We start from the raw sequence: 21,161 nt of genomic DNA, 5'->3' as shown, positions 1-21,161 counted from the left end.
AAGTGTTCATTTAAGATATTTTATGCCAACACTTAAATTAACACTTACATTCTGCATGAACATATATTGGCCAGTATTCAGTAAACAGAAAATAAAGTTTGTCACAGTAGCAGTATTAATGACAGAGCACCTTCACTTTCAAAACGGACCTATTGAGATTTTCGCAAATTAGACATCATATAATTGGACAATGAAATTTAACTGCGCGTATGCATCTGAATAACATGTTGATTTGTTCTGACATTCATTCCTATTTTTACAAGTGTCAATACATTAGAAGATTGTAGGGAAGATAAATTCAGTGTATGGTTCATTTAAAATAACAGTTAAACTAACAATATATGTTTCAGTACTATATTAATTGGATTGGTTTTGGTGGAAGCATTTTGTGTAATATTTATGCACAGGCACAAGTCATATATAATTTGATATATTCCTTCAAAAAAAAACAGGAGAATATCTTACTTTCTCTTACGTTTGCAATGTTTGATAAATCGGTTGAGTTCTGAAACAAAATTCTAATTTATTGAGATGCACACTTGAAACAATCGGATGAGAAAACAGGAAATTCCTGTTGTATTTGGCTATTAAATATGATTCTAATGTAAAACAATCATTATGATGTGCTTTTTCAACATTTGAAATTTCTCACTTTTCTTAAATTCAGCAAAAAAAATAATCAACCCCCCAAAAAGCCAATAGGAGTTTAGATTCCTAAAATACTCATTGCTTCTGCTGTGGTCTTTAATTGCATTTAAACGTGAGAGAAATGTCACATATAAGCACGCAAACAACATGCAATCTTCTCACTAAAAGTTCATAGTTGAGATTCTAACCCCAAACCTTAGAAATGTGAGTCAGAACTGTAAACCACTAATTCATCGTGGAGGATGCACTTAATTTGAATATGTACATGAGTTGCACATGATTAAATGTGATGAAAATCAATGTTCACTTTTCCTTGAAAATTATATTAGTTTACCACATTTTTGTCACATGAATACAACATACTAATTCTCTCTCTCTCTTCTCTTCTTTTTTTTTTTTTTTTTATAAACGTCAGGCCGCAATCAAAAGGACAAAATCTCAGTCTCCAAAGTCTGGTTTGGATTAAGAAACAAAAGGAAGTTTTACAACATTACTAACACTGATTCCAGTGAAGAGTCCGGCGTTGTGACACGCAGCAACTACCACTAAATCGCTGTTATTTGCGACATTATACTTAGCAATCCTACATCCTCTTTAACCCCTTGGTGACATTTAAGAAAAGTCCAATTTCATTTGTTTCATTTTGGACGGATAATCAGGTATAAAGATAAACATAATTATTCCACTCACCATTATCCTATAACGTTTTTTGTTATTTCCTTTATGTAGTGCAAAAAAAGCATAACATGACACCCTGTTTTTCACAAGTATGACCTAAAAGCAACACTGGAATTTGAAATCTGACTGAAATACTAATAGTTGTGAAGATACAGTATTTGATATGATACAGTAAATATTCAGATGTTTGAGCACTTGTATTAAAGGAAAAAGTTTCAAAGAAGAGTTTGACATTTTAGAAAATATCCTTACTGTCTTTTGGCAGGGACTTCTGACTTTTTGGGCCGTGCTAGCACATGTTCTTATGTTAATCTTTCAAGTTTTGTGTGGTCTTGGTGAAAAATCTAATATACCCTTAAATATTTAGGAGTTTAAGTATCCAATAACAAAACGGTATTACCTTTGGTTGCTTTTATGTAAAATTAATATAACTGTAGGGGTAGAGAGCTAAATTAATCATACTTTAGAAGGTAGACCCAAAGAGAGTACATATAAAATTAGCAAATATTTCAAACAAATTAAAGTTTTTTAATAAATGAGTTCTGCTGTTTTTTTTACAACAAGGAACTACTTTACTTTACTTAAAAAGTTAACCCCATTAAATTGACCTCAAGTCTAAAATATAATGTTTCAATGTAAAGCATAGTTTTTCTATTTGTTAGGAATAAAGTGAATTCTATATTAATACAATGTTAATAAAAATGATCAAATTGCAATGAATAAAAACAAAATGGCGTAAACATCTCTCCAAAGTAGATTTTTGGAAATCTATTTAAATTTCATAGTAGTATTTTACTCATTACCTGGCATTGACGGCAATTAACGTCAATTTCGTTAAACTTGGACTTAACCTTACTGATTGGGAGTGTTTTTCTTTCACTGGGAGTTCTGGCAACTGCTTCTTTCAGTCAAAATGGATTGGACTTCAAGTGCTATCCATCTTAGCCAATGGGTTGATTATTATAGTCTCTACTTTTTTGCCGTTATTTCAGAAAATGTCAAACTTTCTTTGCACACACACACAATGAGACAGTAACAATGACATAACTTTTAGAGGTGACATCCCAGTGTGCAGAAATATAACATGATAGCAGCTCATGGAGTGTCTCACCTGGCATCACAGCGGGTATTGATCGCGGTGGCCCTCGGTTGGCACACACATATTCAGGAAGGTGGGAGGGAGGGCAGGAGGACTGTCTGTCGGTACCTCAAACATACTCCTATGGTTTGACACTTGATAGTAAAAATCATATCAAAATAAATTATACATAACATATAAATTACTCTAAAATACAAAAAAAAAAAAACGATTTGGCAACGTTCAATTTCGTCTTCCCCCTCACTTTGTTTAATTTACACACAGTGAGCATGTTGCGATGGTCATGATGGGTATATGGATGCCATTTGGAAAGTCTTTTTGCTGTTTCCAAGTTGGCCAAGTATTGAATACCATGACAGCTGAAAGAGTGTTTGTTGAGAAGGCAGCGTGGACCGACCGACATGCGGTCCAGGTTATTCTAACTTGATCAGAAACAAGCACTGCCAGCTCATCTCATGTCACTGGTGTAGGTCTGTGACAGTCTATTTTGTGGGTTGAGTTGAGATATGTATTGGGGTAGACAGTTTTTGAGGTGCAGGGCTTTACATAGGTACAGTATTTTACAAAAGGAGTGTATCCTTCACACTTTTGAAACTATTCTTGAATGTTCTACAGGCCAAAAAAAGTTGACACTGCTCTTATGTAAGTGTCACTTCAGTATTCAGTCCCGAGAAAAGATTGACCAAATATTTACAAAAATGCAAGAGATGCACTCACTTTGGGGAGATACTGTCCATCAACATCGCCATAGCAACCAAGCATCACACCTCAGTTCTCCATGGCCTCGGCGCACACCATATTGCCGTACAGCTGCGGGGGATCAAGGTGTGCCTGATCTTCTACTTCGCTATCTGTGCTGCCTTCACTGTCCAGGCGGGCGGAGGAATGACAAGGGCCTGGTATGGCTGGATAAAGGGCATTGGGGGGCAGCGGGCTGTGAAGGAGGTCCTCGTCAGAGCTCAGGTAGTCGCCCTCGGCGGAAGCGGGACTGGCAAGGCAGAGATCCTGGTAGCTGGCGCCTACGGTGGTGAGTGTGGAACCTGGAACGCCGACCTTCTGACCTCGCAATAGCCTGATCTGGAAAGTCACGTAAGATTTCACACTTGCAACCAACATTGCTCTCATCAGCCAGTACACAAATGTTAACGAGGGATGGATTAATCTCAAAATCTCCCACTTCAATATTGTCGTGGAGTTCAATCACATTCGGTCAGTTAAGCATTAGTGTGTATTTTTTGTGATGTGGTCTCATTCTTGCATGCCTATAATTATGGCTGTAGGCATTCAGTCATGTGCATTTCTACTGGAAAAGCAAAGTTGTTCCAGCCATGAAAAGCACTCGACATGTAAAATAACAACTTAAAGAAGAAAATGAATGAATGAACTATGGATGCTTTAAACACAATAATTTACATTTCACATTAGGCTACAAAGCAAGTTTGATGGTTTTGACATTGTTTACAAATCTTTAGACAGATGATTTTGACCTATATATTGTGTTTCAACTTATTTTTGGGCATCGATTACCAATTCAAATGTACCAATCAATGATGGATAAATCTATATTAATGTATCGTTATCCTCCTAGCACCCACACAATACCATTTTGCTTGATAAATCCAAAATCCAGGCAAATTTAATCACAATTATTTGCTAAATAACGAGGGTATATGCCATGATTTGCTATGTTCACACTCACAATGCCAAGACACTCACCTTAATGAGAATTTCAACAATTTGAATTTACTCAAGAAAACAGCCACAAATTAATTCTTCACTGAGAAGACAGTGGAAATTGTATTTTTGAATTTATCAGGTTATTGCATTTTTTTTTAGGTGCACATGTAAGTTTCGCTTTCTTTCGCAAACAAAGCCACAGCTTTAGTGAAAAAAGATGGGGCTGGCTCAGAACAGTTCAAGTCTCACTTCACCCCCTCAGGTGAAAGTCCAAGTCACGCACTGACTCCCTTTCAAAATTGATCATTATCTGAGCATAATTTTAAATAAGTTATTCTTGTTTACATTGAATGCTTTGGAATTTTGGATGAAGTTACAATTTAAAACTGATAAACATGACTAAAGTTAACTTCAATGGCAAATGAGTTTCAACAATGACAAAAGTGGAACTGTTTGTGGCTGAAAGTAGGGTTTTCTGCAAAGCTACATGCACTGAATAAGACTTGTGTGAAATTTGTATCTTCTATTTAATGTATTAAGTATTTTCTTTTTTTAATTAAGCATAAAAACCCAAAACACTAGCTGCTTGAGGAAAATAATTTCTAAAATATAAAGTTCCATAGCGAAATATACATTATTCAGATATGACTCTATTATTTGCTGCTTTTTATAGGTTTTAAATTGTGAAAAAAATCACTATGTTGCAATGCCCTTCTCCAAAAATGAAAAACAAATAAAGTCCTAAACAAATCCCTAATTGACATTTGTATAAGAACGATTAGTGCACACAAAAGTAAAATATGTGATGCTTAGCAGGCTTCCTGTTGACGCCTACGGACTGCAGAAATTACTTTGTCTTATGTTTAGGATGACATTTTCACAAGATCATTTCTCCCCACTTTGTCTTAACTAAAGGTTGAAAGGCATGCGTGAGTGTCTGACCTCATTTTTTAGCTCAGTGATCTGGTCGCGGAGCCGGTTGATGTACTGCCTGGAGTCAGAGTGGTTCAATTGGCCTTGGATCAGCCCTTCCTCCTTCTGATACACACACACAAAGAGATTAAATCAAACATGAGTTGTTTCTGAACTTGGAGATTTTCCTTCTTGATATTTTCGATAGCAAAAAAAGTCGGTTCTCTTTTGCACAAGGAGTCTAGAACATGTACATGTATGTAAATTAGGCTGATAAAAAGGTCCATTGAGTGTAATAGAAATAATTTATTGTTCTTCCGTTTTGAAATCGTTTTACGCATCATCCTTACCTGTATTTCGAGGTCAGCTATCTTCTGCCTGAGCTCGGCCATGGCAGCCATGCTGTCTGCTTCCCTCAGTCGTACAGCCATCACCTCCTCTTTATTCTGTGAAATGGACAATGTGAGAGGAGCGGTTTGGCACTTTAGCCACTTTGGCTGCCCTTCATGATTTCATTACACTCTAATTGAAGTTTTTAATGAAGTCTAGTATCCGCCATAACATCTCTGTAGAATGACTAATTCTCCAACAATCGGCGTCATCTCACCTTGCAGTCCCACTCGGCCTGCTTTCGTTTCATCTCGTTGAGCTGAACCTGAAGAGCTTTGTTCTGATTAGACGACATCTGGAGACGATCCTGGAGGGCAGAGCGCTCCTGCTCATGGCGGCCAATTAATTTGCTGTGGATTGTGTTCTAAATCAAAGCAGGTGAAAAACAGCAAATTAGTATTTGTATCAAGCTTCATGTGCAGCATTTTTAGACAAAGGAATTTATAGAGTCAGATTTTTTACTTTTTCAGTAAACATATCCAGGTAGAATGAATAGCAACAATAAGGCTTTGGTATAAACAGGAAGTTGCACAAAATGAGCAGATTCCAAGTCCAATAGGATAATTTTTGTTTTTGTTTGCTTTCTTTAAATAAAAAAACCCATGCCAATTCATCCAATCCAAAATAAAGGGGACATTTCTATTAATTATATAAAAAAGCAACAAAGATCTGAAAGTGTGACTGATAGACAAGATAGAAAATGGATCCAACCTGGCTCTCCAACTGCACAGCTTTTAGTTTGACCTCCCGAAGCTCAGCCTGGGCCTGCGCCTCCCTCAGGCGGATGGTCATCAGCTTGTCTTGCAACTCATTCATGGCGTTTTTCTTTGGCGATTCCTTCCAGTGGCTGCCACTACCACCTGTGCTGCTGCTGCGGGACATGTGATGCTGCTGAGAAATCCATAAAAAAGATACTAATAAGACTCTCCTTAGGTGCAGACCATAAAAACCCTGTATTGTTCATTTACCTGCCAGCGCTGATTGAGCTCGGTGACTGAGTCCTGCATTTCACGGAATGAGCTCAGTGTCTCCAGCTCTCGTAGTTTCATTTGTTTCACTTCCTCCTGCAGAGCCACCAAGTTGTTTTCATCAGGCAAACAGCTGCTCCTCTGAATTGGGAAAAACAATTCTTTGAATATAAGCGACATACATTTCCAGCATAATTCAGCCAAAACAATCAGATCATGTATCTTTTACTTTTATGTTACATACACAGATAAGGATTGTGTCAATTGTGGCCAGGCCTAATGCAAAATGTACATTGTATGTAATCTTTGCTAAGGCTAACTCTGAAGGCTCACCTTCTCCAGATCAAGAACCTTGTCTTGCATTTCCTTCATTGCACCCAGCAGCTCCGCCTCACGCAGTTTGGACTGCTCAAGCTCAGCCTGCAGATTGCTCACAAACTGTTCTGTATACTGAAACAAGGATTGCATGAGTTATGCATAACAGAGACAAAAAGCATTGACGGGGGTAGTGAATAATGACAAACTCAGAATTTGACAATTACAGCTTCCCAACAAAAATACTCCTGGGCAAGAAGACATAACAAAAACATGGAGTGAGTGCATATGGAGTTTTTAAAAATCAAATAGTACCTAAAAACTGTAGACCACTATGTCATTTCAAAGAGAGCACATATTTAATCCATTACCAGTAAAATGTCAGGGAATGTCAGCCAACAGAAAATGACTTTTCTATGCTGGTGAAACAGTGCAAACTGTCACCACTTTCCTTTTAGGCAGATGAAAACGGCATAGCGAAAGTGAAAGAGCAAATGTGACATTTTGCCCATCTCAGCCTTTGGTTACCGAACAAGACAGTTAGAGCCAGGAGGTGTTTCAAATCTAATTGTGGGGCATATGACTAACATTGCAGTCATTGTTGATGCCTATATTTAAACCAAAAAACAAAAACACAGCATGAAATTCGCCATGTTTGACTTTTGCTTATTTTTAGATGAGAAAAACAGTGATGAGAAAATGCTGAGGGAAATATGAAAGACTGGGAAACTGTTTTAAAGTTATAGTGATACAGTGTGGCGTTGGCGTGAGCACCTTGGCTAAACGAGGCGAACATGCTGTATTATATTACTACACATATATTTGCTAATGGACCTTAAAATATATCAGTTAAGCAGTGATTTTTTCCTTCAAAAAGATAAAGAATATTTCATAGAGTATGCATACATGTACATCTATGTGTATGTGTACGTGTATATGTATCTATATGTATATGTATATATATTAAAACTATCAATTGTGCAAAATTCACTGGCTAAAAAGAGGTTCTGAAGGTAGGTTAGTGTACCACATTTGTTCCCGTTTACCTTTTGTTGTTGCAGCTGTCGAATGGTGTCCTGTGCTTTCTCAAGACCCTCGCTGGCATTGTTGCACTGCTGCCTGACCACAGCCAGCTCCCGCTTAATCACATAGTTCTCCTCTGCCTCCTGGGCCCTGGTCACCTGACCCTGAAAGAGCACACCAGACTAGATTTTAAATATGAAACTACAATACAATTTATATATTGATGTGAGGGCATTAATAATAATGTCATGCTTAAATGTAACTTTTTTTGATTGCACATAAAGTCTTAAAGAAATTGTTACTTGGGAGGATTTTCAAGCAAAAGCACCTCACAACAGCGAATGGCCTCATCATTTAAGTTGAAATATTGACTATGTATGTAGTATTTTAAAATGTTACTTTTGCCTGTAAAAAAACTCACATATACTCAAATAATCATTTTTTATTTCCAATATTAAAGCCATTTAAAACTTTAGTAGGGTTTACATGCTTCGTACACAGCCACTAAAGTTAAAAAAAATCAGGATTGCATCTTGAAAAATGCTCATGCACTTAAGGACATCAAATGTTTCTGCACTAGATGTCGTCACATTAAAAAAATAAATTTCATGCGCATTTGTTAAGGATAACACAATGAGGAGTGAGTTTGCAGATAAGGAAAAGGCCAAAAACATCCCAAAAGAAAGTGATTCATCAAGTACTCTACCTGAATGAGTCTATCTGCAAGAGCAGCACTTTCCTACAGTGTACAGAAGTGAATGACAAAGTTGAAAGAGGTCCCAAAGAAATCCCAAGAGAGAAAGAAAGAAAGAACCAACGTGTTGAAGAAAAAAAGAGGCAGAAGTAAGGTCAGGTCAGAAAATAGCATTTTGGAGAGGTGGAAAAGTATATGGTCTGTAATACTGTAAACACATCACCCATTCACAAAAGAAATGTATGAAATAAAAACATGGGAAAAATGAAATTGCTTTGAGTCAATTTCCTACCTTTTCTAAGGTGTCTATCCGCTGTTTCAGCAGCCTATTTTCTGTGCGCAACCTCTGAAAACAAGAGCAGACAGCATCATAAAGCCAGTCTATTTTGATATCAAGATTAATAACATCAAGTGCACCAACATATAAATGTTTTGACCACATTGATTGGGCTATATTCTTACTACTTTCATGTTAACAACCGTAATTTGAGATATGAGCAAGCTATAGGTTTGCTGTATCGACAATATTTTCCCCCTTTTCAATACATACTGGTCACTTAAATAGGGATTGTTGAATAGAGGTACGAGTGATTTGAGTTATGTATGTGGGCACCTAAAGAATTAGTTCTATAAATGAAAGTGCTACTGTAGTATAAAACATTTTGTGTGTCTTGGGGGGTACCATGTAACCACAAAATAGAAAACATTCTGAGGATGAATGTCATTACAACAATCAGCACACACCTTGATTTCGATTTGTTCCTCCATCTCTTTGTTCTTGATAGTGGTATATTCTTTCTCCAGCCTGATAGAAACAGACAAAACAAGCTGATATTTTAAATGATTCAAATCAATTAATTTGGCGATGGGGTTTTGGCTCAAAAAACCCTCAGGTTATGAGTTAACAAGGACCCTCACTTCTTCATTCTCTTGGGGTTGTATTTGATCTGGTATGCCTTGAGGATCAGCTTATCTGGGCAGCTGTCGAACTGGTGGGGGATCACCTTCTGAAAATGCTGGAAAACACACAAAAAAACAGGTGGCGTTCGAAAGTTACAAAGATATTCCTGCATTTAAATGAGCCAAATTTGCAGCTCAAAACAAAAACATCATCACCAAACTGATCATGTATTTTTGCCTCTCCCTCTTTACTCTTATTTATGCTCAAAATTGTACCATTCGAATAGTCATTTGTATTTTCTTTAGGATTTTCAAAATAATATATATATATTTAATTTATTCTAAATCAGATAATATTTGCTGTTGAAGTTCACTTATGCTATTTTTGAGCATACAGACATGTAACTTTGTATATACGAGTGAGCAGGGCAGTCTAAAACAGTCAAAAATAAACACTATACATATAAACAAAATTTTAGCAATACTAAATTCTGACCATAATATTTTCAATGATTGCTACTTACTTGTGACATGCCTTCCATGTCCAGCTGAATGAGGTCCGTCTGGTTGTACTGCAAAATAGCCATGCCTACACGGAAGATGATTTCAAGGCCCTTCGGAAAGGTCACATAGCTTGTTTTTTTTATATGCCGACTATACATAAACAAAAAGGTGACCTAGGGATAATTTGAATCATCTTACCTCATACATAAATATATCAAATATGCGTGTGGCAACAGGCAAAGGGAGGAAGGTGAGAAAGAGGGTGAGGAACCAGGATGAGGCGTACATTGATGTATGAAAACTCTGGGACCGGAAATGGACATTAAGCTCTGGAAGTTGTTCCTGAAATTAAGATAAAATAGCAAAGTCATTTTGACATGAGCTTCAGAAACCTTCATTTGTGTAATTGTAACTTTGCTGCCCTCCACAGGAGGGAATCCTTCCTTCCTCTATATTTACCTGCAGCAGATATTCAAACTGGTAGATGCAGAGTCCCAGTTCAGCCATGCTGGGCTTGAAGAGCTCTCGCAGACGATATTCCTGCATCAGACGCACAAACACGCAAAACGCCTCCTCTTCAGGCATCTAGCAAAAAAGATTTTAAAAAATTAATGTGAATGAAAATTTCTCTCCTTAGAAACTGCAGTTTTAAGCATCGATTCAAATCAGACATTTTAGTGGTTATTACAGAATAATCTATTAGGATGAATGACAATAATGGCATTACCTGCATGAGTAGCAGGCCAACAATGAATGCACTACCTTGGCAGTAGCCCACCTCTCGATCCACAAGCGAATATGCCTTAAATACACATAAACAAATGACATCTATTAATCATATTGAGATATTAAAACCATTTTGGTAATACTTGCTATGTTAAGGAAGTTAAAAGATGAACAGAATCATCTTGATGTCCTGACATTTTGTTAACCTGCTGATTATGCTTTACCTTCATGACATTGAAGAGAACCTCCTGGCCCAGGCTATCCTGACCTTTGAAGAACTCGTGTTCGGGGTAGGTGCGTGCAATGTCCCTGCGGATCAGCTTCTCGCACGGGGAGGACATTTTGAGTAGTTCCGAGTACTGATTTTTTACCGGCATATCTGTGGCATTGCCCAGCAGTTGCCACACGATAGCCCGAAAGTGATGAGGAATCCCCTTCCGAATCAGCTCCTGGAGGACAGACACAGTGCCACAGAAACAGGCGTTAGACCAGGGGTGGGCCACATTGACTTTAAAAATTTGTCAGATTGGGCCGGGTCAGCACAAGATACGATACATATAAAAAAGTGCATCCGTTAACAGTACATATGAAACATAAACAAAAAAAGGGACTAAAGTATTAACATACTCATCATTCATCATTAAAGTAAAAAGTATAAAGTACAAAGTAAAGTAAAAAGGACTGTATTAAGAAATATTAAAATGTTATTTAAAAAAAGATAGAGGGGCTGTAAAACACGAAAGACAAATAAGAGTGGGCAAAGCTACTGCCACTGGCTTCCGCGTAATGGCACCATCTTGGCTTAAAAAATAAAAAAAACAATAATAATAAATAAATAAAAACATTTGGACAACGTCAGCGGGCCGGATTAAAAGGCCTTGTGGGCTGGAGGTGGCCCGCGGGCTGTAGTTTGCCCAAGCCTGCATTAGACACAGCCACAAATGAACATCCATCCAGCAGGACAGGGATGGCAACTTTGATTGCACAAGTGCCCTTTTGCTATAGAATTTAATTTCCAATATTGTATTTTTTACTAATAACTATTTCCTTAACATGTGAATATGTAATGTTTGTTATTTTGTGAATGTTTGTGAAGCCCTTAGGGACCACTTTGATGATGTAGGTCAATATAAATAAATGTGACTTGACATTAGTGGACCACATGAAGTGATGTGTTGGTATAAATTTAAATCAACACCCCTCGGACAGTGTCAATCAACAAAAAAATCATTGCTGCTTTAATCTGACAGCCCTTAGTTTTTTGTATAAGTATATCAAATGGAATTACACAGTAACCACACAAATCACAATGGTCTTCTTTTTTATTTAATTTTTTTAAAAGTCATGGCTTTATTTTTTGGTGAGTGAAACAGTGTTTTCATGGTGCAAAGGAGATAATATCAGATCCCGTGGGAATAAAGCTTGCAGTGTGTACCCATTACACCCACTTTGACAAGCATAACACAGTACAACCAACTCAAGGACTTGAGTGGATGGAACATGAGCCAGTTAAAAATATGCATTGATATTTGTTACGCCTTTGCAAAAGATTGTATTAATGTGTTGGGCTGTTGTACATTATATTATGGTTGTTTTGTTTATTTAGTTGAGAAGTACAGCTGTAGATTGTTTAAGAATCAATAATTTGATGTATTATGGAAGTGACTAATCCAAAATTAATTGTTAAAAATCTGATGCAATATTAAAATATGCACATAAGGTGCAGTTATGTTTGTCCACTTGTTAGAGTTAGTTTTGATGATTGTTAATTGTCAGGGATGAACTTTTGCTCACTTGCCAAAATAGCATGGATAAGTATCATAGAAAATGGATACAATTTGTGAGTGGAATTTTCTGAGCTAGTTTTCATGTTCAATTAAAAAGTGTTTGGGGGAGAAGGTATTCATAGCATGTATTTTTAGTCAGTATCACATTTTGTCCTTCCGTTTAAATGTGTCCTTGCTTGTTTTCCTATTCTTGTATCAACTTGACTTATTTGGCCGTCCTTCCTCTTATCTATCTTGCTATCCCTGAGGATGTCCCTTGCCGCATTGGACACACAACACCCAGAAACGGTACTTTTGCGCACTTATATCGTGTATCATCAGTTTTGTTCCCTTAGAATGATAAACGTCTCCTTAAGATTATGATCATGTTGCCACGGCAATGCATGTCATTTAATTTGTAAACAGATCACTTCAGCGAGGGTCATAATTGTTAGTCGCTATTCTTAGAAAATCAATGAGATTTCCAAGAATGGCTCGACTCCACCTGTCATACAGAAAGGTCATCATTTATTTGGCTTCTGTGTGCTTTTTGGAAAAATGGAACAGGGAAAAAATTCTCTAGAATATAAACATACAAGGATTTAAGTTGTCATGCATCTTACTTTGAGGAGCTTGTCCTTTTTACGTCTCCACTCCTCCCATTCGTTGACGATGCGGCCCCAAAGGATCCAGGTGTCCTCCTCAAGGTGGGATAGATTGGACGAAGCCGAGGAGCTTGACACCAATGAAGAGCCGCTATTGCGCCGCGATCCCGCCATGGATCGCATCGACTTGGAGTCAGCCTCGAGTAACCTTGCAGTAATAAATATAAAACATGAAGCTTAATGACAAAATTCAGCTGATCATAATTGGGTTTTCTCCAAGATGGAGGTTGCAATGTGATGGCAATTATGAATGGTTCAATCAATTGATTTCACCTGTTCTGTTCCTCCAGTTTAGCCAACAGCTCAAGTTCATCTGGACTGAGGTTTTCAGAATCCGCTGGGGAAATTGCAGACGTTGAAAGCGCTGCATCATGGGAAGAAGAGTCCGGGCTGAGGACTGGACTTCCCGTCGATAGGGGGTCAGGATCCAACCCAGAAGGGGAAGAGGGACAGTCTAGGTGCGTAGGAACCACACTGCCACCCTCCCGTTCTGGGCTGCCATTGGCTAAAGACATGACAAATTTGGATGGGAATCAACGCTGGTAGAAATTGTCCTCTTCTAACTCTGGTCTCTCCTTTCTCAGGGCGTCCGATGACCGTCACTTGGCTGGCAGCGATGCCAATAGCATCAGAGGTCTTCAAGCCTGGTATGGAAAAGTTGGAGAGATTTCTTAGAAGTTTTTTTAAACAGTATTTTCAAGTCTTCTACTCTCAAGAGTCCTATTGCATTGCATTCAAACAACTCTTAAATTCACAATGGTATTTGGCAAGGACCTCAAGAATGCACAAAAAGGTTCTATCATGCAAGTTGAGGCAATTCATCACAGAGGATTGTAGTTGAGTTACTGATGGAAACTCATGTCACGTGACAAGAGATCATGTTATGTTAATGGAACATGAAGAAGTGAAGAAGGGTTAGACTTCAAAATGATTACATTACTCCCCCCGATCCTCCTGCTAGTGTTGTTTAATGAATGTTGAAATTCATGAATGTTTATATGCACCACTGGTAACCAGTTAAAAGCACTCATTAACTGTATTTAAAGTATTTTTGTTTTGACAACCATATTCATCTGGATTCCAAACAACATTTACAGCATACCATTTTTTCAAGCGACCTGAAACTTGTGCTCCACTTTAGGGTTCCATTGTGCGCATTTTCAGCACTATAAACGTACACTGGAAAGTAAAGCACACCTTCAATGGCCTGTCTTAAAATATGTTTCATATAGAAGGCGCACCAGATTATAAGACACAGCAGTTAGTAGTGTTGGTGATAGTGGTAGTTGTAAAGGATTGTGTTCTACTGTAGTAGTAGTAGTAACAGGAATAGTGGTTATGTGTTGTGTAATACATCAACTCGATGGAAGAAGAAAAAATATCTATAATGAAAGGAACAGTTTTAAGTTTGGACCAAGAAACAGATAGACATACATGCACAGCAGTCTGCCCAATCAAAAGAGCTATTAATCACTTTTCTAATCATTCTTGAAGCTATCCAACAAAATCTCTTAAAATACATTGGAATTTAAATAAATCAAATTGTTACAATTTCCTGCACATTTCACATTTAGCTTCTAAACTATGACTGATCATACAAATGAATATTCACAGTTGAAAGGATTGGCCCAGTGACACAGAATAAAATTGATCGAATCTGAATCAAGAAACGTCCCGTAGATATCTTCAAACAGAAAAATGATAAGCCATTGCATTTAGAATACAGTCTGCTTTGTCAGAGAATCGGCGTGACCCTTCAGAGACATCTCAGTAACAACAAGGACTGTTCAGTGTCACGGCCAGTGTGTGAAATGTCTAAATCATGCATGACTACAGCAGAGCGAGACGCTACTGATGATCCGTGTCATTATTTGAAGGACACTGTAAAGGCCTCCAACAAAGTAAGGCAGCACAGATGACCATGTACGGCTGGAAGAGTATGACTCAAACATAAAATAAAACATTACCCACCCATATGAGCTGTATGGCTGCTGTCTCGCTGTTAATTAAATAGTGACTCATAGTCTCTGGCCATGACTATTTCCTCATCCACGTCCTACTAAATCTGATTCGTCGTGGACTATTTTCCAAAATACTGCCCAGTGCTTGGTAATATGCATTTTAGTGCAGATTGTGTCTGATTTAGAAAATCCTTGCCCTAAGTAGAAAGAAGACTCCAATTGATCCCATCTGGAGGCAGCCTGAGGCATTAGCTGTGTATCTCCTTCACATCAATTGTCTTCTAATTAAATAATGTTCAACACAAATCCTCATGCGCAGCCTGCCACCATTAGCATGCACTTTATGTACCGTATTTTCCGCACCATAAGGCGCACCGGCACCGGATTAAAAAATGCAGTAGTAGTAGTAGTGGAAGAAGTAGTCAGGGATTGCGTTATACATCTACTAGATGGAGTTGTAATAGTAGTGGTGGTGGTGGTTAGGAGTTGCAGAGGGTGTATTTAGTACTTTGGTGAAAACTGGTATAGTAAACTACAGAAGAATTATAGTATATGGCAGCTCTGGACATGTGTTACACATCAATTAGATGGAGGTGCGCTAAAGGGAATTTCATACAATGATTAACCAACATTCATCCATATATAAGGTGCATCGGATTATAAAGTGGATTCGGTAAAAGTCTTCTTTTCAGATTAAGGTGAAAATGTAATGGAATTTAAAATGATTAGACCATAAACTTTGCTAAAAATATTGAAGAAATTTGGTATTGCCAATACATATTCTCGTTACTCTTAGTCATCCGGCTCTCATTGCATTAAATACATTGCAACTAGACTCAGGACAGTACAGTTGTAAATGTGAACACTAAAAGGTGAAATGAAAAGCCACAATTTACTTCTTAGGTGCTCTGAACTATGGTGGAAAATTAGAATTTTAGTGACACTTCAAGTTCAAAGTTAAATGTTCCACTGTGCGGGAAATGGTTTCCATCTCGATGAAGTGCTGGCCCCCCCTCCTTGCCATATTTCTCAGCTCAAGGGCGCTCCACTGGCCTTGCCTCTAGGCCACCTCTTTGTTAATGTTTGGCTGTTCCGAACTGAGCACTCAAATTTGGCTGCTGACGAGAGAGCTCATTTCCACACAGTTCACCTACTTGGGCCACTGTTTCATGCCAGCTCCTAGGCCTGACATTGTTGAGCATATTCCCTTAATACACAGGCATGATCGGTTTCAATTTTCCATTACCTTGCCATTTATGAAATTACCAAACAGGCTTTACTAAGAAGTCAGATGCATGACACGTTAGTTCAATTTCGCCGATCCCACCTGGGATCCTTGCCGACAAAGCCTCTCCACTGTTTTTATCGATTTTTAGCTCTGCAGTACAGATGATTTGGAACATGACATGCATACAATGTTTGTCTGGTTGTCTGGTTGGTGTGTACTGGAAAAATTGACCCAAAGTTGTAAAAGGCTACCGTCAATTTGCTGACAATGCTTGGCTGAATCGTTTTTTTTTTTTTTTTTTTTAAGGAGCTGAAACGGAAACCAACACTTGATCTTCACCTGGACATGAGGCACCAATTGAAGTAACAGAAATAGGAATATGTATAGATATACACTATATCTGACTCAAGTATGTTTAGGACCATGTATCTCATCCTTCCATACACTATGAATGGCTAAGGATTAACCCAGATGAACCACCTGCTATGAACTAGAAACTTGGAATCCACAGATTTGTCAATGATTTAGATTTTAGGGCTGAACATACTGCGAGGAGTCTATTTAACAAAGGAAATTGGAATGTTTTCTCCATGTTGGTGCCTATACGTATTTACTGTGCATGTTAATCATGACTAATGCTTTCCTGTGCTGTGTTCAGTTAAAAGCATCATCTTCAGATAATAGGTTCCCTTGAGAGCTACTGTGAGGGGAAACGGTCTGGAAAATAACGACGTAAACCCATCACTTACTTTACAGTTGTTGTTTGAACAGTTTAAGTGCTAATGCTGACATTGTTATTTATCACCTCTGAAATCTTGACCAAGCAGATTAAAACAGCTCTTTATCACTGATAGGATTATTGGCAGCTCCAAAATGGATACCAGGACAATTAGGCATGGCCTAATCTAAATTGTACTTCAGCATCAATGGCCATTTTTAACTGTAAACTTTTAATTTACTACTCTGCATACAATATTTAAGGTAGTTATATTTTAGACTAGGCAAATATAAGCATTACTGACCATATTTACTACAGTCAGATGGGCCAAATAGGATCAATAGTCAATTGTGAAGCAACAAATGAAAGTAACAAGAATTTAGAAGAAAGCAACACACGTGAAAAACAACTTATGGGTTGTGAGTTGAACTAATTTTCAGAGATTCTGACTGAAATGTTAATGACTACACCACTATTTCATATTCTATGATGGGCGTGGGTCAATAAATGAAGGATAGATTTTTGTGGCTTGCTTCATTTATCTGGCCTCTTTTACATTTTTTTTGTCCTAAATAGTATTTTCTTTTAAATCTACCTCGATACTTTTTCCAGAGTTGCAGTTTTTCCTCCTGAAATACTTGAAACCTCAGCAGTTTCCTTGTCTGCATTTCAGGTGGAGAGTTGTGTTAAAGACATCAAATGGAAGCACATTTACATTTTTCTAAGAACAAAGAGGCAGATGTGGGGATTACTCATTAAATTGATGCTACACCTGATAATACACTGGAGAATATCTGGGTTGATATATTCTCATAAATATTCTAAATGTATAATCAGACCTTAAAAGTAATATCGTCTGACACTATGAAGACCCATTTGGGGAATTATTCTCCTGCTCAAAAAAAAGTCTTATATAGGAATGACCGTTTTCTTGAGACAATTATAATGTTTACAATAGTGAGCATACCAGGTTGTAGTCAATCGACCAAAGTGCAACATTCAGTGAAGTCATCACCATAGAGGACGTTATAAAGATCATTTCCACATTCCCCTTTGAACCATAAGTTATATAGCAAGAAGAGTCAAATTTAATTACTGTAATTTTGGGGCAAAACCGCTATTTATTTTCTCGTTTTGAACTTTGGTTGTAATCCAGTGCATCATATCTATTGATTTTTACATGTCAATTAGCTGCATTCATTTGTATGCAAACATCCAATAATATATATAATAAACAATGTGCCTGAGTGTGGCTTATGGTACAATGCTGTTTATATATAAACATGTTTAGTTCTATTGAAAACAGTATGTGGCTTATATTCAGGTGTGCTTCTTATTCTGTAAATTGCTGTAGTAGTGAATAATATATATGGACAAAATGCCATTATATCGTAATGATGTCCCTGTATATTTATAAAGGCTATATTTTTGTTCTTACTTATTTGGAGCTTTGTGTTTTGGTAGGAATCCCTTAAACAGTAGACAGCCAAGAACAATTCAGTCATTGTGGAGTCTGCATGGCTCATCAGATCCGGTTACAGAAGTGCTGCCCACAGGAACACTAGGGTGGAGTACAAGAAAAATCATCTCAAGAAAAGAGCTGCCGCTGCTGCAGGGTGCAGTTCAGCAAGCTGCAGCCCCCGCTAGCAAAAGGAAAGTTTAGCGGCACAAGGATCAAAATAACGGGAAGCCTCCAGCCAATCAATGTGTGTACCACTCGTTGGATTTAATGTATCTTGTCTTCTTGAAAAAAATGTACTAAATCATTTGTGCTGTCAATATGCTATACTACATTTCAACATGCTAAAAGCAGTTTTAAACTATCATAGCCACCTTTCACTGGGGAAATTTACTTCTTTTTTTTAGGCAATCAACGATTGATACGATTGATATCGATCAATCATGGATGATTAATACAATGGTCTTTGCAAATAAATCGAAATAACAGCTTATAGTTGGGTTGGGCTTATCATAATATAAAATTGTATCTCCCATGGCCATCTCAACTCATTTTCTTTACCGCTTTATCCTCACTCGGTTCGCTGGGGGATGCTGGACCCTATCCCAGCTGAATCTGGGCCAGAGGCAGGGGTCACCCTGTATTGATGGCCAGCCAATCACAAGGCACAAAGAGACAAACAACCACTCACATTTGCACTCATACCTCTGGGCAATTTAGAGGGTCCAATCAGCCTACCATGCATGTCTTTGGAATGTGGGGGGAAATTAGAGTACCCGAAAAAAACCCACCCGGGCCCGGGGAGAACATGCAAACTCCACACAGGTGGACCGACCTGGATTTGAACCCAGTTCTCCACTGTGAGGTCCATACCTGTCAACTGGTACGTTCTCGCCGTAATTGGTACAACTGAAAGCCCATTTTTATATTGGTACGCTGTACACATGAAAATGGTACGCTAAACGGTGATTTTGAGAAAAAAAAATAAATTAAGGCACTTTCTAGCCATTTTTCACCATCCGCCATTGTTTCTTCCCGGAAACGCATGTCTGCCAAGTGATATATGTACCGGCGCCTCTGATTGGCTAAAAAAAAAAGATCATGATAAACATTTCGTTTTGTAACACTTTCACCATGTGATTTCCGTTTCCTGTTCCCTTGTTTATGTTTACTTTCATTTTCTACTTGTTGTTCGTGATTTTTTACAAAAAAGTAAAGTGGTAAGATTTTCCATGTATTTATACATATATGTAAGGGCGAAAACAAAATTTGGTAAGATCACAAATGGTTCGAGGTTGACAGGTATGGAGGTCTACGCGCTAACCACTCAGCCGGCGGGCTGGCCCTCCCATGACGAGTGCATATGTAAATAAAATAACTCGAGACAGTGTGAATCTAGCCTTTAGTAAACTGGAGCACATCTGGACATACACATTAAGAACAGTATCAAAGAGCTCTTTCATAGAGGAGGAACATGACCTCCACTGATGCTTCTTTGCAACATGATTTTACATAATACGTTTATACTTCTCCTAGACAACAACATGACAGCTCATCTCCCATTTGAGAGCTGGCCTGCTTTGTAACTAGGATACCCGAGCAGGCCTGCACGCTGTGTTGCAGTCAATCCACGGCTGAGGCGGAATTAACATCTGTGGGTTTTAAATGACACATCTTCTCCCGGGAGGGAGTGAATATACCAGCGGCTTCCCACGAATGACAGCGTGGTTGTGTAACAGGAGAACAACACAACACAACATAACACAACACTGCCATGCGACATCATTCCAATACAACGACTGACAATAATCATGCATAAATGGACGTGTACTGGAATATGAATGTCGGCATCTTATTTGACAGACCATGCATTGGAACGCATTTAGGAAAATGAGCACATAGATCAAAGATACAACAAGAAAGATTGGAATCTTCGATCGTTTAAGTAGAAATATGTCTATAGTTTAGCTGGGTGGGCCTTGTATTTCAGCACTGAATTTGGCAAGAACCGCCAAGGTGGTCTCGTATCCACACTGTCACCGAGCTCAATACATACAAATAGATAACATGATCGCTTACCAGACGTATTTTTCCATATCGGGATAATGCAGTTAGGGGCTCCCCACGACAGTAACAGCATCAAGTCCGATCGTTTTATCGTCTAATTAAAATCTTAATAGACCGCCGAGGAGGACATACACTCGGATAGCGTCCAATGCAGTGCCATCCCCCCCGGCGCTGCCTGTCAGCCCCGAAAGCTGCGCTCGATCGGAGTTATAGCGACGAATAATGGATTAACCTTGAAATATTTTTAATTCCCAATCGACAGACAAATAAAGGCATGGCAGCAGCGAGACGCTGTAGCCAATTCAATATGAGAACGGCGCAAAAAACAGCATGAATCACGACGAGGAAATCATTCAGTGATGCTGACTTTCGCCAGCCCCAGAAGGAGGAGCGATCCAATCAACGTAGAGAATTTAAGATAATGGATAGAATATTGACCAATCGCCTGCTGAAACTACAGGGCATTCCCGCGAAATAACGGCTACAGAGGCCAATCAGCGTCCTGATTTATTCTGATGGAAGGCGGGATTTGCAGGTGTCGCACATAGGTGCTGGTTTAGTGGAATTAAAAGGTACGTAATTTAGTAAGTGAATCCCATCTTTATAAACAAATAATAACAACCATTCAAACTCAAATTCACATCCGAAGAAAATTCAAAGTCTGACGCCAGTCATGATTTAAATTACTCCAAAAATGTTCATCATTTACCAATCAGTCAGAGGTATACTGGTATAACACAAGTATAATAATATAAAGCAATAA

General features: G+C 38.2%; 1 protein-coding gene across 1 annotated transcript; it reads right to left on the bottom strand.

The window, feature by feature from the left end:
* Nucleotides 1-1,915: 1,915 nt before the first annotated feature.
* On the bottom strand, nucleotides 1,916-20,792 carry evi5l (ecotropic viral integration site 5 like). The gene is made up of 21 exons (XM_077719205.1): nucleotides 20,411-20,792; nucleotides 18,311-18,433; nucleotides 13,239-13,609; nucleotides 12,924-13,113; nucleotides 10,759-10,983; nucleotides 10,536-10,610; nucleotides 10,268-10,393; nucleotides 10,007-10,150; nucleotides 9,829-9,918; nucleotides 9,323-9,420; nucleotides 9,149-9,209; nucleotides 8,697-8,750; nucleotides 8,417-8,449; nucleotides 7,734-7,874; nucleotides 6,706-6,822; nucleotides 6,373-6,513; nucleotides 6,116-6,292; nucleotides 5,622-5,768; nucleotides 5,365-5,460; nucleotides 5,045-5,140; nucleotides 1,916-3,502 (listed from the first exon to the last, which is right to left on the bottom strand). Exons 3-21 carry the CDS (start codon nucleotides 13,478-13,480, stop codon nucleotides 3,194-3,196), a joined length of 2,562 nt encoding a protein of 853 aa, XP_077575331.1. The 5' UTR covers nucleotides 13,481-13,609; nucleotides 18,311-18,433; nucleotides 20,411-20,792; the 3' UTR covers nucleotides 1,916-3,193.
* Between the last annotated feature and the right edge of the window lie 369 nt (nucleotides 20,793-21,161).

The sequence above is a fragment of the Stigmatopora nigra genome, chromosome 6, assembly GCF_051989575.1.
Source record: "Stigmatopora nigra isolate UIUO_SnigA chromosome 6, RoL_Snig_1.1, whole genome shotgun sequence".
In the NCBI taxonomy this organism is placed as follows: Eukaryota; Metazoa; Chordata; class Actinopteri; order Syngnathiformes; family Syngnathidae; genus Stigmatopora; species Stigmatopora nigra.
This window is presented reverse-complemented; position numbering and strand designations above follow the sequence as displayed.